The 26191-nt window shown below is 38.5% G+C and overlaps 1 protein-coding gene across 1 annotated transcript in view; it reads right to left on the bottom strand.

The window, feature by feature from the left end:
- Nucleotides 1-5162: 5162 nt before the first annotated feature.
- The window catches only part of BICC1 (BicC family RNA binding protein 1), a 368778-nt gene continuing 347749 nt past the window's right edge, over nt 5163-26191 (bottom strand). Inside the window, exons 18-21 of the mRNA XM_011990352.1 lie at nt 22872-23028; nt 19144-19304; nt 16108-16207; nt 5163-7819 (exon numbers count right to left, since the gene is read on the bottom strand). Of these exons, the coding sequence (XP_011845742.1) occupies nt 7689-7819; nt 16108-16207; nt 19144-19304; nt 22872-23028 (549 nt within the window). The 3' untranslated portion in view covers nt 5163-7688. The remainder of the gene's footprint in view (nt 7820-16107; nt 16208-19143; nt 19305-22871; nt 23029-26191) is intronic.

Raw genomic sequence — 26191 nt, 5'->3', positions numbered from 1 at the left:
CTGTTAATAAAGAGTGGCTTCAAACAAAGTGGACTGTATTAGCCTTCCAAGGGTGAAAATGGCAACGGGCCTGCCTCCAAAATGCTGTACTGTTACATGTGTGCCCTGCTGGCCTCTCCTTGGAACCCAGCAAACTACCATCTTGAGGATATCAAAGAAAATTTTTTCCACTTCCAAAGCATGCCAGAATCTAGAGGTCCTGCCACACAAAATAAATCCTCCTCCAAGTGACTGAAAATGCTATTTTCCCTCAATTGTGGGAAAGCATAAATAAATGGGACCAGCACAGGGGGAATTTGATACATTAAACACACGGGGAGCTGCAGTAGCAGCCACAGGGCTGGCCAAAAAGCAGAAATCAAAAGAAAAGCACATTTACATCGAGCACACATGGGAGGCACATTTTGATTTGTCTCTAAGAGGTTTATACAAGTCACTGTGTCTTAAAGATACTTGAAAGCACGTCTAAGTTCTCTCCACGCTGGCACAGCTGATAAAGCATGCAATGGCACTTGATAATTCCATATATTGTTGAATACATTCTTAAAGTTTCTTTTATGAAAAACTTATAATTCAGTACTGCTCTAGGAGTGGTCTGTGGACAGATATATATATATATATTTCCAAGAAGTATTTATTCCTGGTTCATGGTAAGTACAGAAAGTCAGAGTAAGCATTTAAAAACTTCATAGCAATTTTCTATGATCACGACATTTTTACTATATTTTACAAATATGTTAGTCTGAAATAAATTGAAAAACAAAAAACTGGCTTTTCAGCGCATATGGTTTGAGAAATGCTTATATAATGAACACCTGTATTTGCACCAACTAAATTTAATTGTTGTTAACAAACCGGCAGAAATATAGAATCCTTTATACAGAAATACTGTATGGTGAGGACATAAAATTAGCCAATTAAAGATGTGAAAGTTTTAATTATAATTGAAAAAATTAAAAGGCTCAAAATCAAAACGTTTTCATTTTGTATTATTTCTTTAACTGGCTTCGCCTTCTTAATTGGCTGAAAAATATTGTGACTAGAAAGTAATGAATCCACTTTTCATATTTACATTTCCCATCACATGGATATTCCAAAAAGTTTGCATTTATACTACGCTTATGATGACACATGGGAGGCAAATATTATCATCATCATTCCCATGATACTCTTTTCTAACTCGATTCTATGTTCTTTGATATTTTTTATGCAAGTCAGTTCTTTAAAGACATCCTCATTATACTAGGAGTGCCTGGTATAAAATTTATTATATGACAGGCAAAGCTGTAACTTTCCTTAAAGCCTTCCCATCTTCACATTTTTACCATGAAAATATTTAAGGTCGTTTTATGTGTTTTTAAAAAGCTTTTAAATGTATAAAGAAAGGAACAAGATGGAATTTCCCCTTCTCGTTTAAGAATTTAACTCAGATTCATGAAGCAGAAGGTAGCATAATTTTTCTTTGTGGACATTTTTCAATCCATAGGAAGAATTTACCTACAGCAACTTCATTTGGCTGTTTTCTGAGATAGGGTCTTGCTCTGTCACGCAAGCAGGAGTGCAGTGGCATAAACACAGCTCACTGCAGCCTTGGCCTTCTGGGCACAAGTGATCCTCCCACCTCAGCCTCCACAGTAGCTGGGCCTATTGGCATGCACCACACACATGGCTTTTTTTTTTTTTTTTTTTTTTTTTTTTTTTTAAATAGAGATGAGGTCTCCCTATATTGCCCAGGCTGGTCTTGAACTCCTGGACTAAAGCAATCCTCCTGCCTTAGCCTCCCAAAGTGCCAAGATTATGGGCACGAGCCACCACTCCAAGCCTGGCTGTTATTAATATCAGTCTATGATTCTGTTAAAGAGGGGAAAAAATAAGGAAATGTCACCCACCTACGTCCCCAAACTTATAAAACGGAAAATTTTATCCATAGCGACTTTGAATCAAATTGTATCAGCAGTTTGGACAAAAAGTCAATTGTGCCTGGGTGAAAATTTTGTTTGAACATAAATTGTTTTCTAGATGTTTTGCTAAGGTCTTTTAATGTCTAATTCCCACAGCCTCTCTATGAGGAATTAAGCAGCAGTGAAGACAGTGAGTTCAGAGTCATTTGTTTTCTCTGGCCTGGAAAAAAAGGGCCATACACACCCAATTATTGAGCTACTCTTTTTTCCCTCCTGTAACTCATCCAAACATCCTATTATGAAGTTGAAACATTTCGGTTACTGTAATTTTTTCCTAAAGATTCTGGTTCCCACACTGAAATTCTGCCTCCTAAATCAGATTCAGATTCCAGTTCCCAAAATCTGTTCCAAACACATTCATGGCCTAACCCTTGAGAAAGGGATCTTCAAGCTCCACTTGCCTCCTTTCAGAGTGAGTCAAAGTATTTTAAAAAGCAACAAAAATGTGAAATCCCTTGATGAAGTCTTTTTGAAGTGTCCTGGCCATGTCTCTAGGAATGGTCAAATATTATCTAACTCTGTTCGCTTTTTAAAGTGAAAAACAACTAAACAGCACAAATACAGGCAGACGGCTCCTTTCAAAAGAAAAGCCAAGCTCATTATATGCACACAAAGGGAGTTTGTATGAGATCCTGTGGTAGTGGTGGGCAGAGAGAAATAAAAGTGGGAGAAATTCAGCAACCAGGGCTAGGATGGAGGTGACCTTCTGGGTGACGGGGAGTCAATACCATTTAGGGTAATGAGAACTCTCGGGGAATAGGGCCATTAGGCACAAAATATATGACTATCAGAATTGGCTACTAACCTTCTCCACCCATTTGGAGAGCCCAGTTTTCAATACTCTGGTGAATCAGAGACTTAAAAGAATAAAATAAAAAGCAACCAAATAAGGTACAGAAATCTGACCCTGACCTTCAGGACAGTGTTCTGAGTTCAACTTTATTAACCAGGAGGTGGGTCCCTGAGACTGGAGTTTACAGTTCTGACATTTGGGCACAGGAAATGGACTTTCTCCTTCTGATACAGAAGAATTATGAACACAATGAGGATCCCTGATGGGCAAAGATACGCCCTTGCAGTGAAAGGAAAATCCTGTTAGTCATAATAGTAGCTGCAATTAATTCACTGTTCACTCTGTGCCTTGTACTGTGCAGAAAAATTTACACACCGCTTCTCTTTATCCTTTCAACTATCCTCAGAGGTAAATATTATTTCCATTTCACAGATGAGGACTCCTAGACACAGAGAAATTTACCCGAGGTCTATGGACAAGATCTAAATGCATGTTTGTAAAACGACAAAGTCCAACATCTTTACTTCTCAGCCAGATGACCTGTAAGTTATCCAAAAGGCTGTTTGAGGAGAAGAAAGGAAGCTGACTTACCTGGAGTGGGACTGTAGGAGAATCATGGCCTCTGGTGATGACTGGAATATTTAATACATCGACTAAACATCAGATTATCAAAATTAGGTTAAATGCACTTCAATACATTTGAATTCACAAAATTACTAAGTATGTAAGCCAGGATAAATTCTGAGCTAATTTAACAGTATATACCAGGATTTATATAGCCAAGGGAGTGAAGTTCCCTTGGAAACAGTCATCTAAGGAGACTCTATTTATTGCACTATTGTCTTGTGGGAGGTCTACATTTGGAATTAACTTCCAAGTATTAATGCATTCTTTGGAGTATTCTTGGTAACAAAAATCACGTTCAGGCAAACTTGATTTCTAAAAACTCCAAAGTAACCTGGAGTCAAGTCTAAGAAGTCATGAGTCCTCAGCCATCATCATCATAGGGTATAGCTATAAAGCAGTGGAACATAGCACTTTGGGCCACACACTCCTTTTCAGAAGGTGATTAAACCTGTGGAACCTAGAGATAGGGAGGGAGGGGGAATGAGAGGAAGGAATATTTTGCATTTGCAAGGCTTGTTTCAACATCTTGGGTACTTTCAACAGGATTTTTTTTTTAGATGGAATCTCACTCTTTGCCCAGGCTAGAGTGCAATTATTGTGATCTCGGCTCACTGCAATCTCTGCCTCCTGGGTTCAAGCAATTCTCCTGCCTCAGCCTCCCGAGTAGCTGGGACTACAGGCGTGCACCACCATGCCCGGCTAATTTTTATATTTTTAGTGGAGACGGGATTTCACCATGTTGGCCAGGCTGGTCTTGAATCCCTGACCTCATGTGATCCGCCTGCCTTAGCCTCCCAGAGTGCTGGATTACAAGTATGAGCCACTGTGCTCAACCACTTTTAACAGTTTTGTTAAAAACGGGTTTCTAGAGAGCTCTCTCGAGTCCCCCTGGAGTGTGGTAAACACATGGAGACCCATATGAAGGGTGGGGATAGTCCATCCTCCAACCTCTCCCTCTTTAGCACCACCTTTCTCCGTTTAGAATTCAAGTTCAAGGAGGGCAAGGGATTTTGTTTTATTCATGACTGTTCCTAGACCACAGCCTGACACTTACTAAATATTTCTGTGTCATTAGTATGTATATAATGAACCGAATAAGTAATACATGAATAATTTAATATTGAGTCACAGGTAAGATTCCAATTATCAAAAGAATTTTTGTTTTAGAAACAATGTTTAAGAACCACTGGCATGGCTAATTCAGGGGAAATATTCCTGGGGGCATAATGTGTGGAGGGCTAGGTTTTCTTTAAGATTTAGCACAATCTCAGAATAAGTAAGAGAGTGTCAATTCCATTTAGCATGAGTCCAGGGAGGATCTCAGTGCATGGCATGGTAAACACACAGTGTGATAGATAACACAATGGCAGTCTCTGAAAGGGGAACCTGGATCAAAAAGCCCAGCATCACGTCAGCCTTTGCTGATAAATGAGGTTGTCAAAGCGGTCATACACTTGAGTCTTTATAAAAGAAAAGAAATAACAAGAATAAAACCTGTTCTAGAATGTTACTCTTTTGTATGTACCTATGGGTGGCCTAAGAAACAATGATTGATGACTGGTCCTGGATTCACTGACTAAAATAAAGTGATTTGGTTGCTGGTTGAAAATGAGGAATGTCAATGCAAAATAAGAGAATACAGAATCCATATGCAATTCTACTGCAGAAACATCTTTCAACTTTGCCGAAAATGGCCAAAAAAAGAATTATTTCTTAGAAAACAAAGATAGGCATAGAGTTTATGCGTACAGATTTGCTTTTAAAAAAAGACACACTTCAGCTAGCAAGAGCAATACAAAGGGGTTATATAAATTTATTTTTCATGTAACAATTGATTCAGTTAGAAAAAATTCCCATTTTCAATGTTAATTCCATCTCTCATTTTTGGAAAAAAATCACTAAAAGGACAAAAACCCACAGAAAAATACAATCTGTATCTGTTCTATATTTACAGATAACCAGTCATTATTAAGGCGCAGATTAAAAGTTAACATTTATTCAAATCATCAAAATATTTTGTGCATCATATAACAACTCTGTATACTGTAGTGTCATATTCCCTTCATTGCATCAAGAGAAAGTGAGAGAAATAATTTCCAGTGTTTTTATTTATTTTTAGCCACCCTACTTAATCTAATTTAAGTGGGACAGTTTCCCCTTTGGCATATCAAAGCACTGTTCATAAATCAACTTAATACTGCGTATTCATTCCGTCTTCCTCCTGTTGCAAATGCATGGTAGAGAGCTGGGAAAAGAGCTCCAAATGATTATTATCTGGGAAGGTCTTATTAAAAACAACATTTAGAGTACTGAGTTGTTGAACAGGACACAAATCTGGTATTGTTAACCTGTGTTAAATGTTTAGCATGATGCATTAATACAATCAAATAAGATGGATGATCATCACATGATCCACAAGACCGTTTGTACACATATGCACAGGATGAGTAAAGGGAGTGATTCAGTTCAACATCCTTAAGCAGATAAGGCTTAGTTTAATTTAAAAAGGGCAGTCCCTCAATGCCAGTTATAACTGATAATTTTATGACAGGCCTATTATCTATGCCTTCAAGGTAACAAATACCATATTTTAAAGTGAAAAATTTTCTGTGTGCAAAATGCCTCTTCAATTCTTGTTCTCACTGTGATGGTCAGACTCAGCCATGGAAAAGTGTCAGGCAAGTATTTCTCATCCCATATTTATATAAAAGTACCCAACTCTTGTATATGCTTATCTAATGCCTTCTGCTGAGAGCATGTGAGAGTGGCCTATGTCCATGTAGAAAAATCTTGACTACTGGACATAAATAACTCTTTACAGTACAGGTAACTGACAACATTTCCTATGGGAAAGTTTTCTAACAAATTAATATACTTGGAAATAATATTGCTTTGAAGAAACAAAGGCACTTTAGTGATTTTCTTCATGGATTAAAAACACTTCATAAATCTGTAAGATCTCTGAAAAGACCCAGGAAACAATGTTGTCTGATTTCTTGGACTTTCACAGTATAGGATTGTAATAATGACTCTAGCCACTTAAAAAATATCTTTTGTTTTTCCTTCAGAACTTAGCTGTCTTTATGAACTGTCACCCTGGAGGCTTCAAGTAAGCCTGTTCATTCTCAACAAACATAAGTCTACTTCAAGCAGACAGATAGGGTTTTAGGAAAGTCCTGTGGCCATACGGAACATAGCTAATGTGTACATGATAAGGATTGTAATCTATTTCTCCTCATAATGGCAACAGTGCTGTCTTGTCAGATGATTATTTGTCTTTTTAAATAAAGTGACAATCTAGGGCTCCAGTTATTGAATGTTGTCCATTCTCTACCATAAATCTCTAGTAAATATCAATTTCATCAATTATGTACTGTATGCTTATAATATCTAAAAATAAAAGTTTGATATAAATAAATGTCCTTTAGTGGCAATATACTAAAAAACAGCCCTTTGCTTCCAGACAACCATTAAAATCATTTTAGCATTACAGGCAGCAGCTAAGTATGACGACTGCAAAGGGTTAATACTGCAAAGTCCATTTGGTCTTTCTTTGCACCTATTACTGTGAACTAGGTCCATTGCTAGGTGTTTCTAGGATGCTAACATACATGAAACAGAATTGGTCCAGAAGCAAGCAGAGTCACTTAAGTTTCCCAAAGTCACAGAATATTCTGCACAGAAACTAAGATCCAGTACCATTTCAAATAAGTTTGATGCAGTCAGAAAAAGGTAACTAACTCTGATCTGTACCAACATGTAGGTGACATGAAAATGAGAGAGATGGAGACAGGAAGAATTTCCACAGGACAAGAAATTAGAACATGTAAAGTGCTGAAAGACCGCAATAATTATTTTAAAGCAGTACCAGAAAATTCCACTTTGATTATTTTCTAAAAATCCCCAAATACCAAAACAAAACAAGCAAACAAAATAACTCCTAAGTTTTCTGGCTTCCCAGATGTCAATTCATCCTTCATTTTAAGTAAAAAAAAAAAAAAAAAAAAAAAAAATCAGTGCATATGTTATATAGGTAAATAAAAACAGGAAATAAAGCCCTATCCTCATATTGCAAGTTCTGTCCAACTGCCATTTTTAAAAAGTAATCCACATTTGGTGTTCTGTATGACATCACAAGAACATCTCTCTTTTGTTCCTTTTTGCCATAAAGTACAGGTGCGAATAAGATGCTTTGGTCCTGATACCAGACACCCAGAGTGCTGAGGACGGTGTGCTGTGAAGGCTGTTCACACATCTCCTGTGTCCACTTTACAGTTAGTCAGCGGGCATGTGCCGAGAGGGCGCTGCTACCAGCGGCCACTGACACTAGCAATGTCTGAGTGATACTGACGGGGTAGCCTTCCACTCGCTCCACCTTCCAGGAAAGAGGTGCGTGCATTTGGCGATTCAAAAAGCTTTCTTCGGTTTTTATTTAGTTCTAGAGAGAGAAAGAGAGAATTGTTAGGAGCTCAAGAGAAGTTCTATGTATACTACAGGACATAGCACTAGAGCTCAGAAAATGGTGACATGGTAGGTTTTTTGAGGAAAGTCAAGTCTGGCAGCAAAAGGAAAACTTTAGTTGATGATCAAGGCATTTCTGAAATACTAGAAGGTATGGTATAAAAGATAGCATATCGATAGTCTAGAGAACAAAGGATAGCAAATAGTTTTTGTTGCAATTCGTAACCTCCTGCCAGGAAAGTTTCTATTATAGTCTGTAAACTATATTGGAGGATGTACCATTCTCAGAACTCTCTAACCAAATTAAACAGTTTGACCTACTCCAAAGGTCATTTCAGAGGCAAGGAGAACAATCAAAGCTCGTGAAAGGACGTACGACCGATGGCACAGAAAATTATTACAGCTACTGAACTCATTCATGTCAAACACAGCAATCATTTAGTTATTAAAGTCAGATATGAAAAGAAGACCCCACACCTAAGCACAGGGATACCGGAGGAGCACCCTGAAGTACAGCTGACCCTTGAATACTGCAGAGGTTGAGGTGCAAACCCTCCTGCTCCCATGTAGTCAAAAATCCCTGTATAACTTTTGACTCCCTGAAAACTTTACTAATAGCCTACTGTTGACCAGCAGCCTTACCAGTAAGTTGATGAACACATGTTCTGCATATGTATTTTATATTGCATGTTTACAATAAGCTAAGCCAGGGAAAACACTAAGAGATTCATTAGGAAGAGAAAATATATTTACGTATTCATTAAGTGCAAGTGAATGATCACAAAGTCTTCATCCCTGTTGTCTTCACGGTGAGTAGGTTGAGGAGGAGGAGGAGAAGGGGTTGCTCGTGCTGTTTCAGGCGCAGTAGAGGTTCAAGAGGTAGGGGTGGTGGAAGGAGAGGCAGGCATATTTGCTGTAACTTTACAAAAATACATCATAATTTCTGTCTGCCATTTTTGCTTTTTTCATTTCTTTAAAAATGTTTCTATATGGTACTAGTCGTTCTTCCACTGTTTTATCATAGAAGAATCCATGTCATTAAAAAAAATCAGAAGCAGTCTTGAATAATCGGAACCCTTCTGCCAGACTGTCTAACGTCCGTTGCTTTCTGGCACTGCTTGCTCTGTCTTCCTCATCGTCTGGCACTGGTTCAGAAACACTCATCGCCATCAAGTCACCTCTGTTAATTCCTCTGGTGTGGTATCTATTAGCTCTTGAATTTCTCCAAGATCTGATCTTGAAATTCCTCACTCATCCTTTACCTTTATTTTATTATTATTTTTTGCCATATCCACAATTTCTTTCATGATTTTCTTGACTGGCTCTATGGTAAATCCTGTGAAGTCATGCATAACATCTGGACACAGTTTTTTTCCAGCAGGGATTCATTGTTTCGGACCTGATGGCTTCATAGCTTTTTCTGTAACAACAATGACATCTCCAATGGTGTAATCCTTCCGGCTTTTCATAACGTTTTCTCTATCCGGGTTCTCTTCTATAACCTTGACAATCCTTTCCATAAAGTACCATGTGTAACAATCCTTAAAGGTCCTTATAACCACCTGATCTAGAAACAGAATTAGAGACTTTGTGTTTGGAGACAAGTTAACTAGTTTGATGACTCTGATGTTAAACGCAGGGGGTTTCCAGTGGCCAGGGCCATTATCCAACATTAAAAGAACTTTAAAAGTCAGTCCTTTACTGGCAAGTTACTTCCTGACTTCAGGGAAAAAGTATCAATGGAACCAGTCTAGAAAAAGCATTCTTGTTATCCACGCCTTCTTGTGCTACAACCAAAAGACTGGTGGCTGGTGTTTATCTTTTCCCTCCAAGGCTCAAGGGTGGGCAGCTTTATAGATAAGGGCAGTCCTGATCATAAACGTGACTGCATTCGCACAAAACAGCAGTCAGCCTATCCCTTCCTGTCTGAAATTTGGGTGCTCATTTCTCTTTCTTACTAATAAAAGTCCTTTGTGGCATTTTTATTTTTTCCAGAATAGGACACTTTCATCTGCATTAAAAACCTGTTCAGGTGTACAATCTTTCTCCTCAATTATTTTCTTAACCGTGTCTGGGAACTAATCTGCTATCTCGTGGTTGACAAAAGCTCCTTCTTCTGTTATCTTCACATTTGTTAAGCCAAACCTCTTTCTACAATTAACATACCATCTTTTGCTGTCATTAATTTCTCTAGCTTTAGATGCTTCACCTTCCTTTTGCTTTAAGTTGTCATATAGACTTTGCTTTTTCTTGAATCATGGAGTCAATAAGTATGCTTTTTTATAACAATCATGCACCCACTCTAAAAGCTGCATTTTCAATGCAGGATAAAAAAGGTATTTTGCAAAAAGTGTAAGGCTTTTGCATCTGCTGGTGTAGCTGCAGCAACGTCTTCTTAGATTTCCTTTTGTTTTCCTTTTTTTTTTTTTTTTTTACAACAATAGTCGTTATGCTGGATTCACTTATCTTGACATGGTGGGCAAATGCAGCTACACACCTCAATCTGTGGTACATATCAAGCAATTCAACTTTTTCTCATGATGTCACGACTCTTCTTTGCTTTTGAGAGCACTAGTGGCACTTTATGTGGGTTCTATGGTGTTATTCATGGTCTATGGTACTGTACTAAACACAATGAAAAATACCCAAGAACTGTGAGAGATCACTTGTAACTGTGATATACAACTTACTGGAGAGATTAACTGCTCATGTGGAGACTAGTGCTGTACAGTGCTTTAAATAGACACTTGTAACAACTGAGCTCACCGCAGTAGCAACAGAAGGTGGCTGTGAAATTATTACAGTACTACTGTATATAACACAGTTAATTTTATGCAGCTATGATTTAAAATGTCTTTATGTTTGTTTACATTTCTCTCTGCTGCCAATGGTGCCACATATGGTCTGTGAGGTTTTCATAAATTTTAACATGTTAGAATAGATGTGTATATTGTATGGTAGTAAATGAGAAAATAGGCTAGTATCTGTATATATTTCACACATATGCATTCTTGACATATCTAACTTTTTCTTAATGTTTTTCAATATTTCCAGGCTATGCAGTTTGGAAGTTTTTTCAAGTTGTCACAAATCTCCAAAAATATTTCCAATATATCTATTGAAAAAACCCTGTGTATAAGTGAACCTGTGCAGTTCAAATCCATGTTGTTCAAGAGTCAACTGTATTAAGCCACAGCTCCCATGGCTCTGCCAACTCATGAAGCCTACACTTCTTGAGTCAGAAATAGTTTTAGAAAGAGGCATATGAGTAGGTTTCTTTGAATAAAAAATTAAATCTAGTAAAACAATCGTATCAGCTTAGAAAATTGATGCTCACAAACAACAAATACTTGAATCTAAAATTTCAGGGCAAACGTGAGTTGCCCTATTAGAATTGTAAAGAAATCAGAGTATTCTGAAAACACTGTTTAGTTTGTCTTTTGCTAACTAAAAGTTATTAACTGGAAAGGTAAACTGTTAATTGAAACAGACTACCTTGTTTTATGAGGATGCATCAACTTCCACCCCCACCTCAAAATCACTGATGTAACTCGTTCTGACAAACTCATGCAAGTACACAGAATCATCAGACTATGCAAATTAGGGTTTTGATACCAACAAATGCAAATACCCTCAAATTTATTCAGTTTAAAATACATTAGAGGGATTATGTAATTGACTTACTTCAAGCTGTCTCTTTGAGGGGCTAGTGCAGGTGGTTCACCTTGTATTTGCAAGGTACTCAGTACTTTTCAAGCCACACACACACAATCCCCTTTTGAATTGTGAAGTTACAGTGTAAGATATGGCCATCTACAGTAATGCTGAAGACACAGACTCAGGCTGTAACAGACTGCATGGCGTTAAGGATGACCATATGACCAGACATGCTCCTGTGGCCAAGTTCTGGAAGATGACCAACACCCTTAACATTTTACCCCACTGCCTTCCAAAATGTAAACGCATGCCCTATATGGTCAAAACAACAGTGGAGACATCTCTCTTTTCTTCACATATAGGTCTTAGGACAGAAGGAAAATAACAATGATTCATTAGGCTTATTGTATGACAAGCACTTTACATTTATTTTGCCCTGTTCACGTCTTCTTTAAGGGATAGATAATATTACCATTCTCCATTTTATAGGTGAGAAAACTGATTTAAAAAATAGACTAAGTCACTTGCCCACACAGGTACTAAGTGACAGAGGTGAAACCTCGCATGCCTGATGGAAAGGTCAATGCCCTGAGCACTGGCCGTCAGTGACCCATCGGACAGAGAAGACCAACCAAGGCATCAGGAATACAAATCTGAGAAATCGGTATTTCCAACTATACCAAATAACAGAGCTTTATTTGCTATTTTAACGTACCAAATTTAATTTTTAAAAGAAAAACCCAGCTTCACTCTGAAGAAGCAAGGAAGGTAACTTTACAAGCAAAAGACACATGCTGGCATGCATACAGATGGCTGTTGTTTCAAGTTCCTCCAGAAATACAGTGGCAATGACATTCCTATTAAAAGTTGAATACATGTTTCTTGTTAAAACACACACACACACACACACACACACACAGAGTACTTCAAAATTCAGAAATCAAGACAGAATTGAATATATTTAAAGGCAAACTTAATAGAAGCGTTAAGAATAAATGAATCCCCTTAAGTACACAGCCTGGAAAAGTTTTATCATCTTCAAGCTAGGGACTATCTTCGGCCTCCATTTTTTCACGGGGGAATAATGTACAGTTCGGGAGGATATTCCCATTTTACAGCAAAGAAAAAAGAAGGAATGAGGCCAAACAACATTCTCCTTTAGCACATACAACACATATAACTGAGCACATGACAACAACCGGGCCATGAAGACAAAGTTTTTCAAAATAAATATTAAAAACTTTATTCTGAAAAGACACATCAGCTAGATCTTTGAAACGGTAAAATGATCACAAGGGAATCCAATCCTAACTGATACAGTTTCTAAGACAGTATGTGTGTGTATATATATATATTTTTTGTTTGTTTGTTTGTTTTTGGGAGACGGAGTCTCGCTCAGTCGCCCAGGCTGGAGTGCAGTGGCGCGATCTCGTCTCACTGCAAGCACCACCTCCCAGGTTCACGCCACTCTCCTGCCTCAGCCTCCCAAGCAGCTGGGACCACATGCACCTGCCACCACGCCCGGCTAATTTTTTTTTTTTTATTTTTTTTATTTTTAGTAGAGACGGGGTTTCACTGTGTCAGCCAGGCTGGTCTCATATTTATGTTTTTAAATGTGATGCACAGAGATAAATCTTCCAGAGAGGTTATCAAGGTCAAGTCCTACTGAAGAGACTTTAGAATTGTTGTTGCTGTTGTTTTTTAAATGATAAGGCAAACTCCTCTAATATTTTTCAGTAAGCCTAAGGGATGGTTTGGGAAAATACCAACCTTTTTCTTTGAAATTCCAAGGTTCACACAATCCTGGCAGCTCTCAGGATCTTGTTGCGGATCTGAACAGAGTCACAAACTAAAAGAATAGGTCGGGAAATGTTAGATCTACCTGAGGCCGTAGTGGGAAGCCTGTCGACAGGATGCTAAGCGTCCTTTCACTGAGTCCCTGTACATTTAACCAATCATGACCATATTCTGAGAGAAATCTGTGAATTTTCCAAAAAAAAAGTGGATTTGGGGAAAAAGAGATCAAATTTATACTTTGATCCATCTCCATTAGAGATAAATTTCATCCACTGCTATAACATTAAATGTATTTTGGCCTGAGATTAAAAAGAAAACAAAACCTTATACTGAAAGAATCACTTAGATTATAAGTTTAAAATCTACAAAATTAAAAAGGAATTTTAAGCAAACTCTGGATCTAATGAATCTGGAACCGTAAGACAAATGTGAGTCCAGACTGCCCAGCTATACTGCATCTACAGGGAGACAGAACGTTCTGGGACTATAAATGGATGTCTTTGTTATCAGATAAGCTGAATTGGAGAAAGAAGCTTTGCTTTTTGATGAAGAATTTTCTCAATAAAAATGTATTGCTTTCAGAGAAAATAATTTACCAGGTTCAAACAAATGCACTCAACAAAGTAAGACAAAATTATTCTTAAAATAATCAAGTCCTTTACGCTGTGCAGAGCAGCCATAAAGCATTTTAGTCGGTCTCAAACTCCCTTTAAAAGCAAGAGGACCTGGTGAACCCCACTGAGAGAGGAAGTCTGCAAAAGTACTATATAACCTCAATGGAATGACAAAGAAGATAATGATCAGAAAAAATATTATTTGTTTTAAAATAGAGAACTTGAAACCTTTCTGATTCCCATCTTACCTCCCCCAAAAGATACTGATATATTCCAGAGTAAAGATATTGATAATCTATCTACAACCTGTGAATGTATTTACAGCTATCTGCTTGTTGCTAAAAGCATTACAGAATTCGGAATTGGGTTGGGACACCAAAAAATGAATTTAGTTTTCACTATATCCTCACTGCCATTCCATGAACCTCTAGTGCAAGACTATGGAGCTCTGGACTATGCCCTTCACTGATATAAAATTGCTGACCTGCAGGCATATTTCAACAGTATAGGTATGGTGAATGCACAAGCTAATCACATTTCAAATATAAATTTCATTTGCAAATTAATGAAAGAATATGAAAACTGTTAAAGTTAGCTTGAGTCTAGGGACAGCCCCCTGAGGCTGAGCTTTACAGAAAACAAATTTAAAAGGTTACTCTATTATCATAGATGGTAAAAAGAACAAGTAATAAAACTACCGTTTTGTCCATTTTCACTAAGCCTGATGATATCACATGAAAGGATAGATCTCAGAAATGTAAGGTGACCTTTGTACAATCACAAATTCCAATCTACCTTCATGGTTAATAAACCAAAACCAAAGGTTTGGAAACTCACTCAAAGACTCATAACTTAGCATAGGTAAAGCCCAGATCTCCTATTTGAATCCAGTGTTCTTTCCACTATACCAAGATGATCTTATGAGCAGGAATTATTGCCTTCCCTGTTGAGTTCCGTTAATAGAGCCTCTTGGATACATACAGTATATCCGAGAAGAAAGTTTAGAAGTTCTGGTAAAACTGATGAGTGTAGAACCCTATCCACAGAAGAACCTAATAGGCTGTCACCAGGAAGCTCAATGGCTGGATCCACTCCTATTTCAAGGCTGCTTTGCCTATATCTGCTTCAGATAAAGATTTCCTATGGGAAGATGGGTGGGGCATTCAAAATGCTGCTAAAATAAAATGGAAAACCACTGAGGTTTTAAATTTTATCTGCTGATCTGATTAGTGAATGCTGTCTGGAATGGACTTTCATCAGTTGGATGCAACTGCTGGCTTCACTGAGGCATAGCCTGCAAATTCAGTGTTGTGAAAAAGCATTCATTTTTCCACAGCACATGACACTTGGCTTCTGCCCCTGGTGTGTCTGTCTTTCTGAGACTGGGATACATATAAATTTGACATTCAAGAACTTTATTGGCAAGTCTTCAAAAACTAATCCCATTCCCTCCTTCAAATTTCCGCATATTTCTCTGAACACTTTTTTGAGGTTCATTACTATGTATTTGCCAACTCCTGACTCATCATCTGGCTCCATTCCTTTCAAATGAGTGGCACCCAATAAATATGTATAGAGCATTTTCTAAATTGTATATGCAATAGATGCACAAAGAAAGTGGCCTAGGGAGACAGACATTATTTTCCTTCATTCTGTGACTATCTTCAGGATACTATGTCCTCTGACTCATAAATTCTATTAAAACAGTGGGAAAACTAAGAAGAATTAAGACAAGTAACACTGCCAGATTCCACGCTATTGCAATCAGCATTCTTCTCTTCTCAGTGCAATGATCTCAGTCGGTGTGCAAGGACACACACATTTGAAACATAACTGCCAATCAAGAATAATTATTCACTAATGTAATGATTACTGTTTAACATAACTGCAAAGAGGAGAATTAAACTCCCCCCCCACAACTTCTCATGATCTGCATAGGGTGATTTTGGTTAGATATTTCTGAAGAGATCTATGTTCAGATATGACCCCTGTTAAGGCAGGTTTTCAGGCAATGCCTTGATGAAAAAGTAAGACAGTCTCAGGATTTGCCACACTGTTGACAGAAAAACCCTCTGAAACCACAACCAAGGTGTTAGGTTGGTAAGCCAGCAGTTAATGGGTAGAAACAACCCAACGGCTGAGACCACTGGCAGAGGTTATTCAGGTTTTAACATATAAGTTGAATATTTATATTCACCTGAAATTGCAAGCAGCATTTTCCTCCTGGCACCAAAAGTAGTTATTCCCAGCTCCTTCAGATCCTGATCTGTGAGAGTGAGGAATGTCTGAAGATCGATCTGTGGGTAGAAAGGTCAATCTATAACCAATATATTAATTACTTATTTTCTTTCCCACTGTAGGATCAACTTGTTATCACACTTATTTATTAATTATGCTCTGCCTACTTCCAGAAAAGAAAGGTGGTAGCACAAACCTAAGAAACAAGAATTTAGAAAGGTGGTGAAATGGAAGTGATGATTCTAGCAGAACACTTAGCTCTGAGCATCCTGGCAACTATAGCAAAAAAGGAAACACAAAGATTGTACCATTTTTGTGAACTGATAAAAGGAAGAGCATTATCTGTTCAGGAAAGAAAAATATTTCTTAGGTTGGGATTTTGAATTGGTTTAGTGTATCTTTACCATTTAAAGAAGAAACTAAATAATAAAACAGATGGCATCTTCTTTTGTGTTCTACACAGGATTGAAAGAATTCCCGGACACAATCAGATCTACAGTTCATTTGGCTCAACCCAGCAAACTATCACTGAAACAGACACAAAAGAAGTATTTGAAGGAACTATAAACCTATACTCTCCGGCATCAGGAATAAACTATGAAGGGAAACTGCCCAAGGATTCGCCATCCTTCCTTTAAAGATAGTGTCGAAGGGCCGGGCGCGGTGGCTCAGGCCTGTAATCCCAGCATTTTGGGAGATCGAGGCGGGAGGATCACGAGCTCAGGAGATCGAGACCATCCTGGCGAACACGATGAAACCGCGTCTCTAGTAAAAATACAAAAAAATTAGCCGGGCGTGGTGGTCGGCGCCTGTAATCCCAGCTTCTAGGGAGGCTGAGGCAGGAGAATGGCGTGAACCCGGGAGGCGGAGCTTGCAGTGAGTGGAGATCGCGCCACTGCACTCCAGCCTGGGCAACAGAGCAAGACTTCATCTCAAAAAAAAAAAAAAAAGATAGTGTGGTAGTGTGGAAGAAGAGAAAGACAATGCATTCTGAGGCCAAAGAGACTTGGGTCCAGATCCTGACTCTGCCATTACTAGCCATGGGCACAGAGGGTTGACAATACTGTATCCTGCAGAACTGTTGTAAGCGTTCACTATAACTATAGATATAAAACACTGGGCTTACCAAAGAACATAACTGGCAGGTATGGTTAGTAATAATGCATGTTGATATATCATCAGTGAAAGTTGCTAAATGAATCTTGAACATGCTTACAATAAATTAAATCTCATGAAGTTACTTATGGGGGATTCTTGTTAAGTCACATCTGAGTATTAGAAAATATCCTACATTGAAAAGAAGCAAATTACCAAATTTCAACACGCCATAAACAGGTAAAACTTTTCATTAAATGTATTGAGGATAATTTAAATTGTCCTGTTTTGATTTGGAAGGTAAATCCAGATCTTAAAACACCTTAGGCCATCATTTATCACAGTTCTAAAGATATGTTTTCAGAAATTCTATAATAGAGATTTTTCAGCTCAAGTGTTCCCCCAACTTTCTCTTAAAGGACCAGACTGTAAATATTTTAGGCTTTGTGGGCCATAATGTACTGTTACAGTTACTTATTTTGCTGTTACAGCTGGAAGGAAGCCATAGACAATATGTAAACAAATGAATGTGGTTGTGTTTCAATAAAACCTTATTTACAAAAGCAGACCACGGTTTGCTGATCCCTGCTATAGTTAATAAAATATTAAATTAAGTTCCTTTGCCTTTATACTTTCATGTTTTTTTCCTGCTTGGAGTAATTGGAATAAGAAATGCCTACAATTTCTATGCTTATTCAAATAGGAAACACAGATGAAAACAAACCCAGAAAATCACTGAATTAACATTCAATCTCTTGCTTTTTGACCTTCTGTGCCTGGACACATTAAAAATACTTCTGCTTCCAGCTACCCTCATTTAGCCAGGAAGACAAAATAAAGAGATATATTATTTAATGCACTGATTATGAAAGGCTTATTCAGCTTAAAAAATTCTTGGTTAAATGAACGCTAACTCAGATGTAGGGGAAACAGAAAAAAAATCAATACCCTAAAATTTAATACACACGACAATTGCTCTTTCAGTGTAAAAAACAAAAATGTTCAGCATTTAAACTTAATAATTTATTGGACCACGGCAAGCACATTGAATTTATGATACAAAGTGCCTAGTAAAAACCATAGATTCTTTATTAACTGACACATGCCTAGAAATTACTAAATCAGATGTTCTCTAACATAAAATTAAGCCAGCTAGCATCGAACATGGACCATGTCTTGATTTGAAAAAGACACAAATGTATAGAACCATTTTAATTTTCTGACACTTTGAGTTAGCTGTGCCCCAGTAGTCTGAGAGCACTGTTAGGAAGACTCATGCCTGGGGCCTCTTTTCTTTATGCCAGAACATAATAGAATATGGCTAATCAGTTTGATCAAAATCCATGGTCGTGATTGTTCAGTAGACATCTCAGTTCTGTCTCAGTTCAGGTAAAACCCAAACAGTAAGTTAATGAATAAATTAACATGTTGAAAAAAACATATATTCTGTGAGAACAGACCTCAGTATGACCAGGATGAGTCCAAAACAGCCAGAGATATTTCAGATGCTGTTATTTACTTATAAGTGCCACAAATAAAGATAACAACAGATTCAAAATGAAATCATGTTAAATACAGACTTGTTGCTGACCTTACGGGAGCTGTGACTACAAAAATTCCTATGAATCTATACATCAACTGGGTTTTATTGCTAAAACTGTTAGACAGCTATTGTACATTTTTCTGCAAGTATGATTTTCTCTATTTCTGCTATCCTGTGTTTACTAGCTGCACTAAATAAGAAATGAGATGACATTTTTCTTAGTAACAAGAACAAGCTATGAGACTTGAATAAATGCTCAGTGAAAGCATACTCATAGGTCAATAAGTGATTTCATTCTAGAAGTCATCATACACACAATCAAAACAAAGATACTTGGGAAAATAAATAATGACTGACCTCTTGTTGCTGGAAGACATCTGTGTATTTGCCCAGGCCCAGTTTGCTGAAGAGCTCAGGGAGGTCAGAGCCTTTGAAAGAGCTATTTAGGTTACAGCCATTGCTTCCTGTCAGCGAGGAAATGCAGTCCATGTAATTGCTACTGCTGAGATAGTGTTCCGCTGAAAGGCAAAGGAGAGACAGGCTTGAAGTGTAAATGCCCAGAGAGAACATGGTTTAATTAAAAGTTTTAATCACCTAAATATTTCAACTTTCATTGTTCAGCTGAATAGAGCAGTAGCTGTAGAAATACAGCAATCCTTTACTGAAATATTGGCTTTTCATTAAGGAAATGCTGGTTATTGCTTTCAGGGAGGCTCTTGCCATTTAAAAGGTTACACTTGGGAGGCAGAAATTCAGCAACAGTGCCTCTGTAGTTAATAATCATTCATCATATTCTCCCTGAGTAGTCAGAAGCATTTGTTGTTTATAATTGATTTGATGTGAATTAAATGAGGAGCTGGAAAAAGGATCCCTGGGACAAAATAAAGGCATGGAAAGTTATTGCAAGTCCAGGTTCTGTTGGATGGCAGGATGGCTCTCTGTATCTACACCTGTGCTTTCCTTTGGTCAATGGAATTGTATGACATTGCAACACATAAATGCTGCTCCCTAGAAAAATGTAATTGGGTAGCAAGGTCACAAAACAGCATACTTCCAAAATTAAGAGTAATGTATGAAGTGATAGGAATGATGCTGGGGTTCCTGGATTTAATTTAGGACAAAAATAAATCTGTCTCTGGGGAAAACTTTTAAGACAGCAATGCTGAACTTTGCCTTGGTTGTGCAACTGACTTGGTGGGCAAAGGTTTCAACAAACTGTCTGTGGCTCTCAGACCCAGTGACAAGCAAGCGCCGGTGATGGACTACTGAACCAAGCCAAGTAAGTCACACGTGCACGTGCACACACACACACACACACACACACACACAGCCTTGGAAATTTTAGCAGAGTACAGGCATTCTACCTCCCAGACCAATAATGAGCTCTTGCCTGTGTGGGAAATCTGTCTTCTTACACCAAGGATGTGGCTTCAGGAGAGGACCCCAAAGAGGTGAGGGAGGACGACACTGACCAAAGCCAATCAGATCCGTCTAGTCTACTCTGGGGATCCATGCATCTGCCAAGTCTAGGAATCTTGTTCTGCATGGTTTTGGGTGTCACTGATCACTTTCTCCAGTTGTTTTCATCTCCCAGTTGAGATGTCCTTCATGATTCTCAAGTGGAAGGCATTTCCTGATAAGGTTTCTTTTTCTCTTAAAGATAGCTGTTTATCTCTTGGAGTGAATGTGTAGAGAAAGGACCCAAAACCAAACCTCAAGATACTGAGTCCTGGGACATTCCACCATTTAAAGGTGAAGCAGAGGCCCCAAAGTCATAAAAACAGTTTGAGGAGGAGTGACTATAGAGGTACTGGGTCAAAGGTGACAAAAAGCCACAAAGTGGACTGCGATAAGGAAATTGGGGTAAGTGACCACAGGATGTGGGACGTGACAACATGAAAGTGGCTAAAAGGCTGCCCATATAATTTATGGTCCAAATGATACATTTACTTTTTTTTTTTTTTGAGAGTAAAAGAGTTACTGAGAATTATGCTGCAGCAAATGGTATAAATAGGGACGCCCAGGGAAAACAGAAGCATTGGTGATCTTGACAAGGGTGTTAAGAGAAATTATCTAAAACTGTGCTGTTCAATACAGTAGCCATTGGCCACACATGGCTACTGAGCACCTGCAATAGGTAGTGGGAATGAAAATGCTCTGTCAGTACACAATATACTGCAGATTTTAAAGATTTTCTACATCCTAAGGAAGAATATAAGCTATTTCAAATAATTTTTATATTGATTACATATTTAAAAGGAATCTTACATATGTTGGGTTAAATAAAATATATAATTAAAATGTTTAAAAACAAATGTTTGAAAATAAAATGTTCATAGTGATAAATGTTCAAAATAGCCTATAACTTACTTTTACTTAATTTTTTTTTTTTTTTTGGTCTTAACTACTTGTAGTTTCTAGAGTCTCTCCTAAACTCCCTATACCCTAAAAAAGGTGACAAAACCCAAGTAACTGTGCTTCATTAATCTTTCCTTTTTATTAATGTATCCTCCATCTTAATCCTGAACTTCAATTCAACTGAGTAGTACAGTCAATTTAATTATCCAATGTTAAATGAAGGGAAAAGAGATAAAGATAGAAAAAGAGAAGCACCAAATGAACGTATCTTGGGCTAGAGACTGGACATCATTTACACCCCTCCATCTGTGCCTGGCACCAGCCTGACTCTCAGCTCGATCATATTGTCAGTGGTGGGGTATCCAGCCAGTAACTAATGGGGAGTCTCCAGGCTACTATTGACAGTGCATTTAGGAATGAAATGGTTGACCGTGCTTTCTTATTTAGACTAGGCCAACAACCTGATTACTCCTTTCAAATCTGAGACTCCTGACAACACAGCTGACATGACTGATAGTAACGTTAACAACTGACTGTTACTGAGTGTCTACCATGCTCATCTAGATTGCCTTGCTTCAAAGTGTCTTCAAATATTCTGCATGTTTCAGGATTCCAAATGTGTCAAAAACCCTGAAAAAAGGCACTGGGGCATATCTTGTGATGACAATATCAGCTTTCATCTGTTTATATAGTCCAGAAGTATGGGTGCTGTTGTAGATAAAACAATGGACTCATGCTGAGTCTCAGCCAGATTTGCTAAAAGTCAGAACTCCCATGCTGTAAGTTAATTTTTTTCCTGTTTATGCTAATTCAGCAACATCTTGTCCATTTACAAAATCAAACCTTGCTGTTCATCTTTAGTAGCCACCTGCTGGACAGTCTTTCTTCAGTGGTCTAAGATGCTAATTCAATCACATTTCTCTCAATCATTTTTTTTTTTTTTTTTGAGACAGGGTCTTGCTCTGTCACCCAGGCTGTAGTGCAGTGACTCAATTACAGGTCACTGCAGCCTCAAACTCCTGGGCTCAAGTGATCCTTCCACCTCAGTCTCCCACGTAGCTAAGACTATAGGTATAAGCATACCACCGCACCCAGCTTTTTTTTTTTTCAGTAGAGATGAAATCTCACTGTGTTGCCCAGACTGTTCTCAAACCCCTGGGCTCAAGCTATCATCTCACCTTCGCCTCCCAAAGTGCTGGGATTACAGGCAAGAGCTGCCATGCCTGGCCTCAACCACTTTCTTATGTCCTTGTCTTTCTGTCACCACCTGGATGCATGTGTGTACCTTACCCATTGATGCATTCTTTTCATCAACTTTTACTGAGCACCTACCTACTAGGTGTCAGTCCACTAGGCATTTGGGAAGAAATATTCAACAAGGCAGAGCATAACAGAATACCTGACATGTGGACACTTCATAAGTGTTTATAAAATGAACAAATACAGTCTCTGGTTTGTGGAGCACAAATTTCACAGGGAGATACACATAGGTAGATAAGTAATTACCCTTAGGTATGGCAAGTGCTAGAGTGAAAGCATGCACAAAATGGAGTGAGGGGAGAGAACCTCTCCTGCTTCACTGGGAGAAACGAGGATGGCTTCACAGAGGAGATGCCATGTGAATTACACCAAGCACTTGAAGTCAGAGAGGCCACAGTGATACTCCGACCCAAATAAACATTCTAATCTGGGGATACCTAAAAGTGTACATAAAACACAAAGCTCACTTGATTTGTTTTGTTTACGCTTAGGGCTGCCAATAGAAGCTGCAAATTCACTATGACTTCCAGGTCCGATTCCATTTCGGTCTCTCCAGTTATCAGATTCACTTCCACTTCCCAAGTGCTCGCGACTGTTGGACCGTGAAAGGGACATCGATGAGCTCTGTAAACAGACAAAGCCAGATAAGGAAATGTTTAATCAGGTGGGTTTCTCAGGGTGAGAGGAGGAAAGAATCCACATGACACCACTGCCGTTTACTTCTCTTGCCAACCACTGCACTCGTGAGTGTTGACTCTCAGGAACGAAGGCTGTGAAACCTGCCTACAGCCTTTGCCCTGCAGCATCAAGGACACTTGGCAATTTACACAGTGAAGTCTTCCTCCTCCATTATGGGGAGTAGATTCTGAGGGAGAGTCCTGAGAGACCCCAGTATAAATGATCCCTTCTATAAAATTTGGAAGAGTGGATGCTGAGACTCCTTCCAATTTTGGAGACCACAAAGCAAATCTTCCACCTGGTAGAGCAAAAATTCTCTGCCTTGTATCACACAAGTAAGAGAAATGGTGATGTGGCAAAGCTGGCTTCTCAAAATGCTAATAGAGCCTGAGGTTGGAAGGGGAGTTGTCCTTTCCCCTGTGTTACCCTCCCCTAAACAAACAAGGATACAATCTCTCTAACAAATTAGGTACCTGGAATAATTTATCTTTTTAAATTCTCCACAATAAAAACAAAAATAATTTAAAATTTGCACTGAACTTGCATTTATTCATCCTTTTATTTATTTTATCACTATATTATAGACACCCTACTTGGTATTACCTAGAGTATTAAAGTCAAGATTCTCTGATTTTCAAAGTATTATGTTCATTAGGTAATTCCAAGAGAATCCTTTACTGTTCACTCAACAAACTTACTTAATTCAATCTTGCAATGGCAAAAAGACAGCTCACTATGCCCTCCTTTAAAAATTTCTTTCTTTAGGGCATCCTGACACCCCGGGCCCCAGGTTTTCCACCTACCTCACTGTGTGTCCTTTGGAGGATCTTCCTATTTCACATTCTAAAATGTCAGATTACCCTGTGCCTGGTCCTAGGATCTCTTCCCTTCCCTCTGTCTACTTTCTTGTTAAGTAATCTTAAGTCTTTTCAAAAAGTAATGACAATAGTGACTCCTAAATTTCTAACTCCAGATTTGACTTCTCTGTTGAAATTTAGAATCATAGGCCAGGTGCGGTGGCTCACACCTGTAATCCCGCACTGTGGGAGGCCAAGGTGGGTGAATCACCTGAGGTCAGGAGTTCAAGACCAGCCTGGCCAACATGGTGAAACCCCATCTCTACTAAAAATACAAAAATTAGCTAGGTGTGGTGGTGCATGCCTGTAATCCCAGCTACTTAGGAGGCTGAGGCAGGAGAATTGCTTGAACCCAGGAAGCGGAGGTTGCAAGAGCTGAGATCGTGCCACTGCACTTCAGCCTGGGCAACAGAGTAAGACTCTGTCTCAAAAAAAAAAAAAGAAAAAAGAAAGAAATTTAGAATCATAGAGATGCCAGTCTGACACTGCCATTTTCCTGCCTGACAGGCATCTTAAATTCAGTGTGCTCGAAACCAAGTTGTTGTTACCCATCCCCATCAGCTACCCTCAAACTTATTCTTTCAGAATTCCTATATCCCAGCTAGTGACTCTACTACTTACCCAGCTGCTCCAGCCAAAAGTCATCCTTGGTTCCTCCTTTCCTCAACACAGTCAATCCCTCAGCAAGTTTATCAGTGTCATCTCTAAATACAGCCCAAGTCTGCCCACTTCTATACACCTCCACAATGTCCCAACTGCCTCCTTAAGGGCCATTTTAATTCTACTCTTGCTCCTTATCCCCCTATAATCCATTTTCCATAAAGCAACAAGACCGATTTCTTAAAATGCAAATGAAAACAAATATGCCTCTGTGTAAAGTCCCGTGACGTATTTCCACTGCGCCTTACCGTAAACTGACAGGCTCCATAATCCAGCCTCTGCCTCTCTGCAATCTCTTCTCTGATGCTGATGCTCCCCCACCCTACCCACCTCAGCTTCAGGAACTCACTGGCTGGTTCCAACTCTGGGAGATCGTGCCAGCTGTTCTCTTGGCCTACTACTCTTTCCCCATATCTTCATGGCCTTTTCTTGGCATCTAGGTTTTAGCTTGAATGTCATTTGCTCATAAGGTCTGCTTTATGATTACCCAGTCCTAAGCGGTTCTGTTTCGTACGTAACAGAGACTCTTGTTACCTACTGCCTTCTAGTTTGTGTTTCCTTCTACCCACAAGAAAGTTCCATCTGCGAAAGCAAGAACCTTGTATTCAAGCGCAGTATTACTAGTATATAAAATTGTGTCTGGAACACATTAGGTGCTTAGTATTTGTGGAATTATTGAATTAATCTCAAAGACTCCTTTTCCTACAACTATGGGATACCTTTGCTAACTTCTGGGAATGGGTATAGGGAAATGAAGCTTTCTGAGACCCAAAACTGGCATTTCCAATGAAAGTAGCTTTATTATTTGTACATCTTTGATAAAATATCTTTAATATTTCTACTCCTAGATTTGTAAGATTTAAAATAATCGGACAACCTTGTTACTATCAGTGCTAGAGAAGTTGAAAACCATCTTTGATTCTCAATGCAGGTTTTTATTTGCTCCAAGAATATGTGACCATTACTCATGCTTTTAAGAGATGGATGGCAAAAAGGTAAAGAAAATCCCAAACCTCTTTGTAGCTGTATTGATGTGACACAGTTACTGCAGGTCAAAGCAGCCTTTTGTTTGACTTTTGGTATCCCAATATAATATAAGGGGACAGGGTCATATTTTAGAATCTTGGAGAAAACAAAAAAAGCTTGCAAGTGCCTGCTTCTTATCTAAGGGATCTCTTTGAAATAGATTAATTTCTCAAAGCTGCCCTAAAACTGGAAAAAATTGTTCAAGTTGAGCTTCTCAATAATATTGAATACAGAGTTTGAAGTATCAGATTCTTGCCTCAAGCGAAGTTGCTACAGCAGGAAACATTTGGTCCGTGGCACACCGAGTGAGCAGCCCTCACCCATCAGGACCTATTGGTGAAACATGTTTGCTCTTTTTATAGATCGGCATTCTCCTTGTTCATTTGGCTTTACTTTTCTTTTGAAAAAGGAAAAAGTAAGAAAAAGGAAGGTGTTTTTAGCTACTCTCCAACTTAAAAATATTAGTGCCATAAGCATAGATGTGGTCTCTATTTTAATAAAAATCTCCCTCTCTACTTTTCCCCAGGCCCTTCCCCTCTTCCTAATCTATAGAGGCAACACTCGCC

The sequence above is a fragment of the Mandrillus leucophaeus genome, unplaced genomic scaffold (assembly GCF_000951045.1).
Source record: "Mandrillus leucophaeus isolate KB7577 unplaced genomic scaffold, Mleu.le_1.0 Scaffold378, whole genome shotgun sequence".
NCBI classification, from domain to species: domain Eukaryota; kingdom Metazoa; phylum Chordata; class Mammalia; order Primates; family Cercopithecidae; genus Mandrillus; species Mandrillus leucophaeus.
This window is presented reverse-complemented; position numbering and strand designations above follow the sequence as displayed.